Here is a 16250-nt window from a genome sequence, read left to right on the forward strand (position 1 = left end):
TAATCGGATTTATGAAGGACCTCCTCGATGTTTTTTTAAATATAGAACAGCAATCGTGACTCTCGAAGCGGAGTTATAAGAATTATATTTTACGAGAGGAAAACTGGTGTCGTCAAATGCCAATTTGTGCGAATGTGCAGTGAATCAAATCGTCAGTGCGGTGATTGTACGCGTCAAAACGTTTAAGATTTTCTAATCTGCCGAGATATGGGATACGAGCCCTACCATGGTCGTCGTAATGTCATCGGCGATCGCTGTAATTGAGGATTTCTCAAAGGATACCCTAGGAAGGTATAATGAAGCGCTACAGCCGTGCTATTATGCTGATCTCATTCTCAACAATTACGGTTCGGTAATTAACCACGGTATTTATGATGTAAAGTTAGCACGCGCTCCTACGTGTCTACCGCGTAAAATTACCACGCGCTTATCGCGATATTACATCGTATATTGAGGAAGCACTTTGAAAGTAATCGTTTCAATAATCGTGGGACGATTGACCTCTCAAGACATTGCGTTATGTGAATTCGGTCAGAACGGGCAACGGTAATAAATTTGGAGCCGTTACGCATTCAAGTCCCCGCGATACGCATTGATTCAACGCAAATTGCTCCAAATGACTTGGCGTCGAGTCCCGTATGATTCCCGTGATAATGCGCGATCTCATTTTTTTTCAAGCGGTCTCGTATCGTTTTTTTTTTCCTTGCGTCGAACAATATCATCGCTCAAGTACGAGCGATCAGTTCCGATTCATCGCGCGATCTCTTTTCCATGTCGTAAGAAACAGTCGTAGGAAGAAGGAATATCTCCGCGAGGGGGGGAAAAAAGATTCGTGCGACGTCAGAAAAGTCGTTTTTTGGGTCGGTGAAATTCTACCAGATCGTTTCTCCTCGCGGAGAAATAAACGCCCCATGACGACGCGTCGTTCATGCCGGAACGCACATGCGGTGGATCGAAAGTATGTTTAGTTCCGATCGTGACGATGCATCACGTAGACGATGCCGGACATCGTCACGAACTTGGCCTCGATCAGCGAATTCTTCCTGATACTCGGTGGAAGACGTACCGATAATTGTGGGAGCTCGGGAGAAATCGATGGCAAGATAATAATACAACAAGCTAACTAAAACAAATGTACGAAAATAGAATTATTTTATTTTATTTAACAATGAATATTTAAAACAATTGATTTTTTCCCTTGAATTTGATATAAATCGGCATTTAATAATCACGAAATAGAAAAAGTCTTGTTCTACTTCAAATTGTAATGTTGAAAAATATAGTATTAGTAGCTTTATATCGTGTGTGGAAAGCTTTAGTAAGAATTTTGTAAAAAAAAATTGCAGAAAATACTCTCGTATAGACACAAATAGACATAGTAAAGAAAGACGTTTGTTATCATCTTACATAAATCGTCATTTAAGCATAAAATTGATCAGCATAAATATGACTTATGTTGATCAATTTTTCTGTGGCATTAGTTAATACTGGAGAAATGAGGAAACCGCCGGATTACTCAACTAGTTGATTCGCTTTGACCTCTATAATAAATTCAGGAAGATCCGCAGCGATGAATCATTGATAAACAGGTCTACTCCGAGATTACATGGCACTTGCGATGTCGCTCCGGCAATATTTGTGCTGATTGTAGATTCGTATCGTGTCATCGTCATGAACGTTATAAATTACGTCAGGAATAATATCTGAATCATCTTTTGAGGAAAAAGTCACATTTAATTCTACGCGAGTGTCAATGGGATAATTCTTAATGTGACTTGCTTCTTTGACTTTAGACAGATCGTAATGAGCTTATGGTAACAAAGTTACACGAGTTGCGACATTGATAAATGAGTTTTTAAACGAATGCAAGAACTTCGGTAAATGTCATCGTGAGTCGATGGTTCATGCTAAAATAGCACGTATATCTCATCGAATACCTTGAACTTGACGCTTCGCCTAAATCTTACACGATTGCCATAGAAAGCGATCTTGTACGATCTTTCTCCCGATTAAAATAAATCAGCACTTAACACGCGAATTAAATATTCTTAATTAGAATCAAAACGCGATTTAATTTAATTTTAACTTTCTAAATTTTTGCTATTTTTATGGAAAACAAGATTATTTCAGATCAAATATTTTTTATATTAATACATTATAATTTCTCTAAAGATCTTAACATAGGTACACACACATAATCATTTATAATATTATAATTATATGATATATTTTCTTTTTAAAAATAAAAAATACGCAAATTTCTACCATATTTTACAAACTCCATTAAATAGAATATTAATAATTATAAAACGCAATAATTATTTATGTATTTCTCCTCGTTTCTTACGTCAGAATTCAAGACGGCTAAGACATTATTAAAAAACCTTAGCACTTTGTGCTTTTGCAGTGCTAACGTGACAAACCGAAAATTGGTATATTTTAACCAATAGTCACACCAAATTACGTGGAGTTAATTATTCTTCACGGTCGCTGCTCCGTCCTAGGACCGTCAGCAGTACAATTTCGCACACAAGCACACAAAATGCACAAACCCAATTTATCACGCGTATACGTGAGCACGCGTTTAATGTCGAGACGGCGAGGAAGATGAGAAAAGAATCGTCTGACTCGAAGTGGGCGCACGCTCAATTAAGGCGCGACCACACGTGAGAAATCGCTGTGCCGCGTGGACCCCTCCAGGCCAGCAACCGGGGGAAAGGGGGATTAGTGCACGCTCAATTAAGGGAAGCACGTAGCCCGGAACGAACATTGCTCTAGAACACGTCGCGCTGCACCGACTTCGTCAAGTCCATTCTTACATTCTTCGCTTTGATATTTGTCAAAGGCAAAAGCTGCATTTAGGAACATTTAATTTGACACTTAACTTAATGTCGATGATTTAATTTCTATACATAAATAGACGTCATTGTAAAAATATTGTAATTTAATATTTATTTTTAATGCCAATCCTTAATTGAGAAAGTAGTGTTATCCAGGAAACAATGCGTAAGCATATTTATTCATATATTGTTGAAGATTATTTATATTGTTATGAGTTTAGAGAGAAACCTAACTTTGTCAGAACTTTTTATAATGGTATATACGTAATTAAAACAGCAAATATATAAGAAAATAATAAAATTATAGGTAAAATTATACACGGAAAATTATATAAAAATGTCATAGAATATACAGGAGAATATTCATTTTTAATATAAGATAGATTTTTTAATATATGCATATATATTTTGATTAACTTCTATGCGCGTGCGCTTTGGCGAAAACCTGCATGTTAATCTGTCATTATTTCTTCCGAGATTTGAAACGGTACATGCTAATACAGTAAATTAATTTCCGTATAAATAACCTCTTTCGAAACATCTTACGCAACGAACGCGCTATTCAATTAGCTTTATATTGCGAGTAGCAATATTAATTTGTTGATAATTACTATCGCATAGGCAGCTCGTAGTGTGCAATCTTCTTTTTTTTCGTAAGGCGTCCGACACGCTCGCAGGATTTTGTGAGATTCGCCGTTATTCGCTTTATCCACCATTTCTCGACGCGATTATGCAAAAAGCGCTTATGGGTGAATACTGACCTTCGGCAATAAGATATTTGCGGCCGTGGAGATATGTTTCTTCGACACGGAAGTCGACCTGGTCGCAGGTAATACGGAGAAGGTGCTTGCGTAGGTGTAGGTCGTGTAAGAGAGGTCACAGGAGAGACTTATACTTCCACGGTCGGTTTTATGAAGATCTCAAAACTGCAAGACTTATCTCGAAGTCACTTGTTAACCCTTAAATGCCACCCGGGGTCCAGCGGACCCCAGACCCTTTAGAATGAAATGTTTTCAAATGTTCTTGCCAAAAATGGAGCTTATGCTCCCATTGATGATAGTTGAGTGATTGACCTTTTTTATACTATGTCGAAATTGAAATTTGAACAATATTAGCATTTTATACTCTTCTCTAGACCTTGAACAACATTGATTAAAATTGTCATAACTAAGGATAAAAAAATCAATGAGTAAGGAGACATTTTTCATGCTGGGGTCTTTTAGACCCCTCAGTGAACTTACGAGATTCTTGAGAGGTGTGGCATTTAAGGGTTAAAATTCTTCGCGTTAATGCAACGCTCAATATTCACGAACCCGTCACCGCAACTGGTTCGTCTTCAGATGTAATTGTCTTTAATTAGAATCTCAATTAAGACGGTCACTTCTCGGAGAAGCAACTCGTGTATCGTTTTCTTCAATCTTCAAGTCAATTTAATTACAACCGTGGACAGGTAATCGAACAAATAAACCGAAGTATATATTTAAATGTTGAAAAGAAGATTCTCAACGTTGGATGATTACATTGTGCACCGAGGGATAAGTGGATAGTGGTTTCCCATTAATGTCTTGACCTTACACGCGATTTATTTCTCGTTTAACGGATACTGTTTAACCGCATTCGGATGTTCCACTGACGTCATTGGGTTCCTTTTGCGCCTCGTGACGCGACCATACGGGGTTCGCTCCTAGAGACTGTCGGAAAGATCGATTTTCTCGTGGGGTATCTTATGCACGTGCGACGCGCGATCTCGATGCGCATCGCGCTCATTCTCGTGACTATAATCGCAAAGGGTATTACTTCCGGCCGATACGTCGGCGCCGTCGCGACGGACGGCGCCCCGACGTCCGGCGACGACGAGTCAGTGCGTTGCGCGACGTCACTCGTACGTGCATCCTCGATCACGTGCTCCGTCGATTTTATTCGTGCATCTCGCTCCAAATGTTCGCGTCGTGCGTGTAATGTGTACATTACTCAGGAATTTTTGAGCCCTCCTTCTCGCGTGAATGTTCGCCACGACGTATAAACGCGCGGTCCAGAAGACGTAAATATGTTAATTACTTGTGATAATTTATGCATGATTCCTGTTTTCTCGTTCCCTTTGGTACCCGTCCGATACTCTTTTACTCCAAAAATAAAAACTCTTCCCGAATTAAGTGATTGACTTAGTGATACGATCTTTCAGCCTGAGTTGACTTACTGAGATAGGTATATTAACCTCCTTGTATGTATCTTGATTTCGCTCATTTATAACACACGGATTTTCGATAGCTCGATTTCCACGTTGCACCAGTAGCAAAAAATCTTAAGGCTGCGGCTCTACTTTTCCTTCGTAATGCAGTCCGAGAACGATCAGGTAATAGCTGCAATCGTCCGATTATCAACGTTTGTAAATTTATTTTTATATGAGCTTTTCTTTCTAACAACTAAAGACGGTTTCATGTATATGTATAATGGCAAACATCGCCTGTCGTCGAAATATCCATTGGTAGTTGTTGTTTTCTCGCACATGGTAGTAAATGCACTCATGAGTCATCGTTAGATATAGCGAAGATTTGGTATATTTTATGTGAGAAAGTACTATTAACAATGTTTTTACTTTGATTACAGCTAATCTTTCTACGCGACATTTATTACAATTGCTTGCGATTTACTAAGAATGTGTAATTATTATTTAAAGAAACATTGTGATTTATTATTATATTAAATACATACATATATGCTATATATATAACCGAAATATAGATTTTTTTTATTTAGCGAGACATCTTTAATGTTGGCAGCTTAATTTAGCGAGGTTTAGCGTCGACAGGTTCCACTTAATGTTGTGAGATTTAATTTAGCGACGAATTTAGCGTTGACAGATTTAATTTAGCGTTTCATGCACTGCAGCGTTTGTGTTAAATTTAGAACCTTGTAACGATGTGATGTTAAGTTCGGGTATCAGTACGTTGAGTCGTTGAACCTGCGCTAGCGTGATAAGACCGAGTGGTGGAAGGCTTTTCCGCTCTTTCACCAACCAGAAGCAACATTTCCAAGAGGGAATCTTCTTCGTGGTGCAAAGAAACCATTAACCATCCTGTAATGGAGGTATTCAGCGGGTCAGCTTTGACCCCGTAAGCCGAGACCGGGGTACCGGTATTCGAAGCTTGATTTACTCACAGAGATAGGTCACGCGACAGTGTTCTCCGTTTTTTTCCTGCAGGCAATATAAATTCTCTAGCGTATTCGCGCCCAGCTTCCACCAAAATCGTGAGTTTCGAATTCTTCTCAGATAAGCGGTTTGCATTACTATATATAATAGCACACAGATCATATTTTCCTTTCTCTCTCTCTCTCTCTCTCTCTCTCTCTCATTTTGAAAATAAAAGGATTTTCCGAAGCATTTAAAATACATCGAGTTTATCAAAGTAATCTGAGGTTTTTCTGCTATATAGTGCGCAAAAACTGAGAAATAAAAGATTAATTAGGTTATTTTGTCGCGCGTGAAAATAATCCTTAGATTAAGAGCTTGATTGCCATATCATAGATATGTAAATTTTTATTTGTAATTTAAATTTAATTTTTTTCATGATTTATGCCATCGTCTAATATTGAAAGCTGTAGTTTGAAACTTTGAAATTTCTTAATCAAGAAGTTACTTAAGGAGCAACCGTGAGTTATAAACTCGTTAGTTTCTTCAAGGTTCCGCTATTAATGATATTTTAGTGTTAATATGAAACTCATGACAGAATTAAAGTAATAGCTTAACATTACTTATAAATGTTGATTTATTAGAATTAGAATGAGAAATTATAGACTTCTCTCATATCCGTACTTCCTGTGATTGTGAAGGTTTCATTGTTCATTTAACCGGAAAAATCGATATGTGTGGGAAAACAAAGTGATCTGCGAGAGCGATACTTGCCTCTCATTTGCATACTCGATTAATTCTGTCCTGCAGAAGGATGCGGCGCCGTTATATTGGATTGCCTCAAAGGTCGTATAAATTAACAAACGATTCTTGTCGCCTGCGCATATATAATATCGCGAAGAAAATCGGAATATGTGAACGTCGGCAAGTTGGAATTACGAACGCGGGAAACGCGGAGCAAAAGTCGCTTCAAAGAGTCAAGGAGATGTCAAAGTTGAAGTCGGAGGGGGACGACAAAATGCTCGGGCTCGTCGAACTTAGGAACGTTCCCTTTGAAATTCACTCGGCGACGGCGTTTTTTACGTTTGAAGTTTTTTCACTTTCGTGAATCTGAGTTTGAAATTATACGTTTGAGATTATACGTTCTCTATAATGAAACCGGCTTCCGGCCAAGAGACCTCGACACGCTTCGATTATCGAAGAGTAAAGAACGGACATATTAAAAAAACCAAAGATTCCTGCAGAAACGACTAATAAGTACATTGAAGATATTCTCTCAGTCTTGAAGATCTGAAATACCAAACGCACATAAAACTTTAACAAACTTTTAAACGCTTAATAAATATTTTATTTTACACATTATTTGGAAGATAAAAAATAAAATAGAGCGAAATAGAATATATATAACATAATTTTATATATTTCTGTGTGATCTATCTACGATTTTGAATATTTAAATTCTTTATTTCAAGGATTTTTTATCTTATTCTTTCTAATTCTATTTTATAGAACGATCTTAATTTTTTTTTAAATTCTATATTATTTATAACTCAAGAATTTTTCAATCTTGAAAAATAATTTGCTAAATATGTATCTACATTAATTGGCAGTATGTGAAGTGATAATGTGCTATGTATATATTTTGACAGACAATTAAGGTTCCTCGTTGACTTATTAATGCTTAATTATAGTGAAGTTAACTCACCTGTTACGAGCGTAACGGCCGATTTCTGCATGTAGTCGTTGTTACGGCAAACGTTGTGGAACGTCTGGCCAACAATTTGTAGCTTCCGTTTGATAAATGTGCTTTTCCCTAAATTTCTGATAAATTACTTGCGTGTAACAACAATATTAGACTGCTGCACAAGATGATACAAATAAAACGGCCATAATTACATCTTGTAACTAAAATTCTTACCACGTTATTAACAACCAACTTGAAAGAGGGCGCAGCGAAACATAAAGATCTCTGTTTAGAATTGAACGTACGAAATATCGAATTTATTTCGCGATAGCATTCACGCATCAGCGCTGATGATTACATTGTTGTAAACAAGGTGCGATACCTTTTACGTTTCGTTTCATAACTTCCAGCGCACTTTAAACTCCTCAGTGTTCCGTTACCACGACGCGTTCAGGTTCAGGTTACCTCAACGCGTACGATGAGTTTACAATCTGCTACAACAGCCGTCAGCTACGCATTATGTATCCATTTGAAGAGATCAACGATGCATCTCGATCAATGGATCTCGTGATTACTACCAATTGATTCCGCAAAATTAGCCGAAGGTTATGATTTAATGTTTGTTCGTTGTCTGTTCATCTCTGTAGTTTGCTGAAACTTGCCATTCAATTCTATTCGGACAAATATAATAACAAATATAATTCTCTGACCAATTTTTATTGCGTTTCATACATTGCGATGTTTGCCCCGTCAGTAAAAATAACGAAAGATAAACATTCGCGCGTGCCATCGGAAGTAGCTTTCCGCGGAATCGAGGAAATTGCATTTAATCAGAGAGAGATGCACCCGGCGGCGAGTCAGAAATCTCGATCAGTGTTTGCTTTCCTTTTCCGGCATTCGCATATTTTACAGACGTACGGGCGGCGGCGCGGCCCCTCGATCCCCGCGTTCGACTCAATTAACTCTCCCGGCAAATTGTCTGAAATTGAATTTTCGTTTCATCGTTGTGTGCGCTTACGAGCTACAATCAAAGTTAGGATTATTGGTAAAAGTATACTCGAATGTGTTTATATTCCACGATAAAACCTTATAATTTTAGATAAGCAGCCTGGTTCTTATTTAATCCTGAAACTTATTTTCTCGTTAATTAATTTATCTATAAAGGATATACAGAATTTTAGATTTGAACTTACATTTAGTAGTATCAATTTTATATTGGGCTGTTATATTGTTTACTTAATTTAATTATTTGTTTTAAAGACATACTCAGAACTTTAAATAAAGAATTAAAAGATTATAGTAAAATTATTACCATATATTAGATATATATTTATATAAATGCCGATAATTTTGAATGGGTTTTTATGATATGATGAGGTTTACAGTGTGTGAAATGAAAAGAACATAATGTCCTCATTAAAATATATTTATTTAAAAGCGTAATACATATATACGTAGATTTATAATTATAATACCGAAATGAAACATTTTATTTCTTATTTAGAAAATTGTAAGTAAAAGTTCGACGGACGAAGTTTGAAGAGGAATGTACGCTTATAAAAAATTAATTATAATAAATAGAACATGACAACCATTACGGTCAATCGACTCGTTGCTTCAAGGTAGTGTGGTAGGAATCGATAACACCGTCATATCTATAACAGTGCCTTATTAATAATAAACTGGTGACGAAGACGTTTCATAAGGTGGATTAATAGTGTGGTCGTCGAATTTGCGGTTGTGGACATCTATTCCGGTTCTGGAAAACCAGCTCCTTAGCCCAGGGCCAGAACCATTCCGGAACTCCAACCCTGTTGTCAGCACTTTTCGGGTAATGTAACCAATTCTCAGGGAGTCTGATTTTGATTCCAGGCATGTTTGAATCATCGTCTGAATTTGAGTTTCTCTTGAGATTGCTATACACAGTAAAAAATTTTGTGTACCAAATGTCAATGAAAGTCCACTCTAAATTTTATGTTAAAATAACTCATTCATCGTGTTACTTGTTAACATTTAGAAATGTTACATCAACATTTTTTACAAATTATTTTTATTTTATTGTAAACATACATTGTAAAAAATGTTGATATAACATTTCTAAATGTCAACAAGTAACACGATGAATGAGTTATTTTAACACAAAATTTAGAGTGGACTTTAATTGACATTAAATTTTTTATTGTGTACAGAAATCTGCATTGCCCGAGTCGTGGTTTAAATAGTTCGGATAATTATATGGATAGTAAGAATAATAATTTGGGGACGGTCTACCAGTTGTGTCAAAATATGGCGCACCGATAATCTCATCGGTGGTAGATAATTCCTCATTATTTCTGTATAGATTTGGCATATAGATAATGAAAGGTATATCAGGATGTTTGATGTAACGCACCCCTTTCGGTGTCATTTTACGGTGAATAGGAATTTGTAATGTCTTGTCTGGACTTGACTGGCGTGCTGTTCATACTTGTGATTTCCTGTAAAATACATTTTATTAAAGTTCACGCACCAGCGCTGATGATTACATCGCTGTGAACACGGTGCGTGCCTTTTACGTTTCGTTCGCACTTTAAACGCCTCAGTGCTCCGTTACTTCGACGCGTTATTATACGATAGTTTACGACCTGCTACAATCGGCAGCCGTCAACTACGCATTATGTATCCATTTAAAGAGATCAACGATGCACCTGGATCAATGGATCTTGCGATTATTATATCAATTGATTCCGCAAAACATTAGCCGAGGGTTATGATGTAATGTTCATTCGATATCTGTTTATCTCTATAGTTTGCTGAGATTTGCCATTCAATTCTATTTGGACAAATATAACAAATATAACTCTCTGACCAATTTTTATCGCGTTTCAAACATTGCGATGTTTGCCGCGTCAATAAAAATAACAAAAGATAAACATTCGCGCATGTCATCGAAAATAGCTTTCCGCGGAATCGAGGAAATTACAATTTACCAGAGAGAGATGCACCCGGGGGCAAGTCAGAAATTTCGATCAGTGTTCGCCCTCCTTTTCTGGCATTCGCATATTTTACAGACGTACGGGCGGTGCCTCGATTCCCGCGTTCGGCTCAATTAACTCTTCTGGCAAATTGTCTGAAATTGAATTTTTGTTTCATCACTGTGTGCGCTTACCGGTTACAGTCAAAGTTGGGATTGTTAGTGAAAGTGCTCCGGTGTGCTTATATTCCATGATGAAATTTGATGGTTTTGGATATGCAATCCGGATATTATCGGTTTTTATTTAATCGTGAAACTATCTTCTTATTAATTAACTTATCTAAAGGATATACAGAATGTTTTAGATTTAAACTTATTATACATTTATTATTATTTACTTTATATTATGCCATTATACTATATATTTACTTACTTTAATGATTTAAACACATATCCAGAAGATTAATTAAAAGATTAAAAGATTATAGTAAACTTATTAAGATTACCATATTATATGCGAGTATAGTTGTATATAAATTCGGATAATTCTAAATAGTAATTAGGGTCTTTTTTATGACGTGATAAGGTTTACAACGTGTTAAAAATATAACGAAACGAACATGTTTTCATTAAAATATATTTGTTTAAAAGCGTGATACATATACGTAGATTTATAATAAATCGAAATGAAACATTTTATCTCTTATGTAGAAAATCGTATATAAAAGTTTGACTACCGGGCGGACAAAGTTTGAGAAGGAATGCACCTTTATAAAAAATTATGCGTGCATAGTACAATAGTAATTATGTGTAATAAATAGAACATGAAAACCATTACGATCAATCAACTCGTTGCTTCAAGGTAACGTGGCAGAAATTGATAACAGAGTCATATCTGTAACATTTACTACCCGAAAACTCTACTACCAGGAAACATTTCAAATGGTGATGTATATTTATAGTCCTTGAATCTTTCGTCTTTGACACTTATTCGAGTATGAGCGTTGTCTTTATGCGGGTAAAATGGATCCCAAGGCATCATTGTTTTCCATTTATCTCCAGTGGTTATCGGGAAAGTGCTCTTGGGATCATTACTTGTGAAAAGTATATAATTAGGGACATAGATTAGATGCCCCTGTTTGGAGCATTGGTTGAAGTTGTGTCGTTTTTCTTCTTGAGCTCGATAAAGAAATTTTCCATTCCCTCTGCATTGCCCCAATCATTGTTCCAATATTGTGGATAATTATGTAAATAGTTAAAATTATAATTTGGGGACGGTCTGTCATTTGTGTCATATGGCGCACCGACTGTCTCGTTGGTTGCCGATAATTCCTCGTTATCATTCTTTTTCAGTTCTTAGCAGTGACAATCTCGTTAGCAAGTATTGCACTTGCCGACGTTCTTGCGTGGATTACTATCGTATTGAAGAACATAGCCTAGTTCAATCTGCAGGCTACCAACATCAATATGATAGCAATCCACGCTATTTGAAAGATCAGTCTGTTCCGCAGCACTGGATACAATCTCCAACTGAACAATATCGCGCGGAACAATTACCGAGCCAGGAATCGATGCGATATCTTTCGGGAGTTTAGGCGGTGTATCCCTATGAATCGAACCAAGCCGATGGTCGTTCACATGTGTTAAGCATCCACATCGTCCACCGTACTATTATTTACCGAGGTCACACCATGTGCATTTCGCAAAAATAGGAGGTCATGGATATGTACGGCCCTCGGTGTATGTCGGCCATTCTCAATCTTTGGTAAATGCTCATGATAATATGAGGATACTATTACTTGATCTGAGAAAATGGCATAAGTATAATGTTTCATTAACATAACATTCGCGATATTTTATTTATATTACTATCATTTTATTGAAAGTTCAAATTTCAATCAAGTAGTAGAATAATGAGCATTTACCAAAGATTGAGGATGGCCGACATACACCGAGGGCCGTACATATCCATGACCTCCTATTCTTGCGAAATGTACATGGTGTGGTCTCGGTGAATAATGGTGGTATGATGGACGATGTGGATAGCTTAACACATGCGAACGAGCATCGGCTTGGTTCGATTCATATAGGGTAACACCGTCTTAACTCCCGAAAAATATCGCGTCGATTCCTGGTCCGGTAATTGTTCCGCGCGATACTGTTCAGTCGGAGACTGTGTACTCCCGAGCAGAATGATCTTGCAAATAGCGTGGATTGTTCTCATATTGATGTTCATAGCCGGGTTGAACGAGGACGCCAGCAAGTGCGATATTTGTTAACGAGATTGTCACTGTTAAGAACTGAAATAATTAAGAAAACTTTAAGCAGATTGTTCTCGAACAGATGTTTGATATGGCAGAAATTTGTTCCCTAAATTATTTATTTAACAATTTAAAATTATCGAAAAAAAGATTATATATTTATGGATTTACTATGGAATATTATTGTAGTAATGTAAAAATCGATTTAGAGGAAAAATACAAAAGAGAAATAAATATTTTATTGTATTAATTTCTACAAATATTCTGTTTAACGCTGCAGCGTTAAACCATATATCAACATGATGATATATGGTTTAATTATTGAAAAATTCTAGTTCCAGAAGTTAAAGACAAAGACTCATAAAAATATTAAATAAATGTGAAATATATATCAGAAAAGTTTACTCACTAATCCTCGATGCGAAAACATCGTGTAGCTCTTACAGTTTCACTTGAGACTAACGCGATTCTTCACTGTCACTAACTTAAATAACCCACTAACTTGAATAACCCACTTAAATAACTCAAAGAGAATCGCTGACGTTAGCTTGAATTTTGCGTATTCCATGATTTCATCAGTTTGCACATTGTGAAACCGTCCTTGGACAAAAAGTACAGACGTCATTAAAATTAAAAAAAAGTATGTTTAATGTTCATGTATTTTGAAAATATGGTTGATGCAAATTGCTACATTTATTGGGCAATATTTGGCAAAAAAAGCGTGTACTTGCGTTATGTCGTAAACACCACGCATTTGCCTAACAGCCAGCTCGTAAAAGAACTGTAAAACGATCATCAGGATTCGTGTGAACGCAATTCTATTCGCGCGCGGACTTTCGTTTGTTGTAAAACGCACGATTACGAAACTCAGTAATGATATGCATGTATGGAATGCACGAAATAGCACTTCCTCGAAAGTTCGTTGCACTACGGGGCCAGCGCATCCACAGACGTGCCCTGATTATCGCATAAGTGGGTGGCTGGATGCCGAGACGTTGATCTAGAGCCTAGACTTCTCTCTCGCTGCGGGCCACTCTGAATATAAATATCGCTAAGCAATCTTTCGTCTGCGTTTCATTTTCCCGCATTATATTATAGCACGCGAAACTTGAAACCAGGAGGTAAATTCCTGAAGCAATTTCATAATTCTCAGATATTACATAGTAATATCTACTAGCGATACGGTAACATCGTGTTAAATTGCTAGTAATATTCGCGGCAACTTCAATATTTCTCAGAATGAAATATCACTTTCGTAATACGTATTGCCTAGTTTGTGCAAAGTTTTTTTTTTAAGATAGGAAGTTAAAAATCAAAAGTTTTAGTTTGATAGTCAAACGAATTTGATATATTAATTTTACATCATTTTAGTTTCCTCGTGTTAATATGACTCTTCCTAAGTTTTAAGTGTGCGACAATTACATGTTTTTCCATAATGTCATATCCGATTATAAAATCGTAAACGTTATATTATGAATTTTTCAAATTTTCTCTGTATCTCGACAAACCTATTACAATTCGAATGATCACAATTATTTTGCAGAAACTGAAATGTATTTTTGTAAAATGACTTCATTATCAGAAGACGATTATACGTTCCATGAATAATCAAAATTCAATGTCAGCATCAAAATCTTTCATTTATTCTTCGGTAGAATTTTTTTTACGAATATATCTCAATGACTTCGTGCAGTGCATGAAGATGCGAGGCACTATACGCCAATTTATGTTTTTAATGAAATGATCCAGGTTGCGTATTCGGTACGTGATGCCGGCGGCGCACCTGACGCTGCGCGAGGAGGACGTGGTGCGACTGACCTTGGAGTTTCTCCACAGCCGCGACCTTCACATCTCGCAGCTCTCGCTCGAGCGCGAGACCGGCGTGATAAACGGCCAGTACAGCGACGACGTGCTGTTCCTGCGCCAGCTGATCCTCGACGGACAATGGGACGACGTGCTCGAGTTCATCCAGCCGCTGGAAGCGCTGTCGGATTTCGACATGAGGAAGTTCACGTACTCGATCCTGCGCCACAAATATGTCGAGCTGCTGTGCATCAAGTCCGAGGCGAACGTTATCGCCGCCGGGACGAACGGCAGCGTCGACAACGCCGTGGAGGAGGTTGTCAAGGTGTTGAGCGACCTCGAAAAGGTCGCGCCTTCTAAGGAAGAATACAGTAGCCTGTGCCTGTTGCTTACTCTGCCGCGGCTGACGGATCACCTGCAGTACAAGGACTGGAATCCCAGTAACGCGAGGGTGCAATGTTTCCGCGAGGTTCACCCTTTGGTAGAGAAGTTCCTGCCGGGCGACAGGAAGAGCGCCGACTCCGCGCATCCGATCACCTCAGCGAAAAACGATCGGCTCATTCAGCTCGTCATCAAAGGCATCTTGTACGAATCCTGCGTAAATTATTGCCAAGCGAAAGCTACCGGGTCGAAAGAGAGCGAACAGGTGATTTTTGTCTCTTTATCTTTTTTTTGTTTTATTTTATTAAAGGATAAAATTTGCCAAAATTATATCAAAATTAAAATTAAAGTTACTTTTATTTTTTCTGTATACACGTAAACTATATAATTACTGGATACAATTGTAAATTGTTTATTTATACATATATATTTATAATATTTACATATATTTATACTTTTATTTTCATTTTTGATAGTATTTATACTTTTATTTATATTATTTATAGTATTTATAGTATTTATATTTTATAATTTAATTTTGTTTTGTTTAGATTTTTAATTCCGTGCATTCTCTCTTATGTTATAGGTAGAGATGAGTTTCTCGAGGCTACTGGATGGGTCCGTGGGGTTCAGCGATTCGGACTTAAGTTTGCTCTCATGGCTTCAAAGTATACCTCCCGAGACGTTCGCTGTACCCTTTGCACAAAGAACCCTGAACGTCGACGTGGAGCGCCTGGAGAGGCCCTCCTTGGAGACTTCGTGGACGGAACATATGCTAATAACGCCGATCAAACCGAAGACGTTTCCGCACAGCGCCATGCCGTTTACCAGGCCGAGATCCGCCGCGGATATGATGTCTCGTAGTTTAGTGCCGGCTCTGGAGGCTGGCCTCGGGCCCAGGAGTCCCAAGAACACATCCATACCATCGGCGGCACTTATGGCGCTATCCGTCGGCGACGTAAACCCGATGTCCAGGTCATCATTCGCTAGCTTCCACTTAACCGGTTTCAAGAACAACAAGTTGATGAATACTAGCGTCGATAGGCTCTTCGAAAACGAGGGTGATGTCTTCCTTAGCTCGAATTACACCGAGTTTCAACAACTACCCTCGATACAAGAGACCACAATGAATGCTCAACCTAAGGCTCCGCCGAGAACTCGAGGGCACTCCAAAAGCCCTGACGGTAAGATTACAAAG

General features: G+C 37.6%; 1 protein-coding gene across 4 annotated transcripts in view; it reads left to right on the top strand.

Moving 5' to 3' along the window:
* The first annotated feature begins 211 nt into the window (after positions 1-211).
* The window catches only part of LOC139813341 (WD repeat-containing protein 47), a 61083-nt gene continuing 45044 nt past the window's right edge, over positions 212-16250 (top strand). For 2 of the 4 annotated variants that reach the window (XM_071778819.1, XM_071778820.1), the window contains exons 1-3: positions 212-291; positions 14618-15317; positions 15639-16236. In XM_071778819.1, the coding sequence (XP_071634920.1) occupies positions 227-291; positions 14618-15317; positions 15639-16236 (1363 nt within the window). In that variant the 5' untranslated portion in view covers positions 212-226. Of the gene's footprint in view, positions 292-4710; positions 4882-14617; positions 15318-15638; positions 16237-16250 lie in introns of those variants that run through there. The other 2 variants (XM_071778821.1, XM_071778822.1) reach the window with 2 other exon arrangements.

Source organism: Temnothorax longispinosus, chromosome 5 (genome assembly GCF_030848805.1).
Source record: "Temnothorax longispinosus isolate EJ_2023e chromosome 5, Tlon_JGU_v1, whole genome shotgun sequence".
Lineage (NCBI taxonomy): Eukaryota > Metazoa > Arthropoda > Insecta > Hymenoptera > Formicidae > Temnothorax > Temnothorax longispinosus.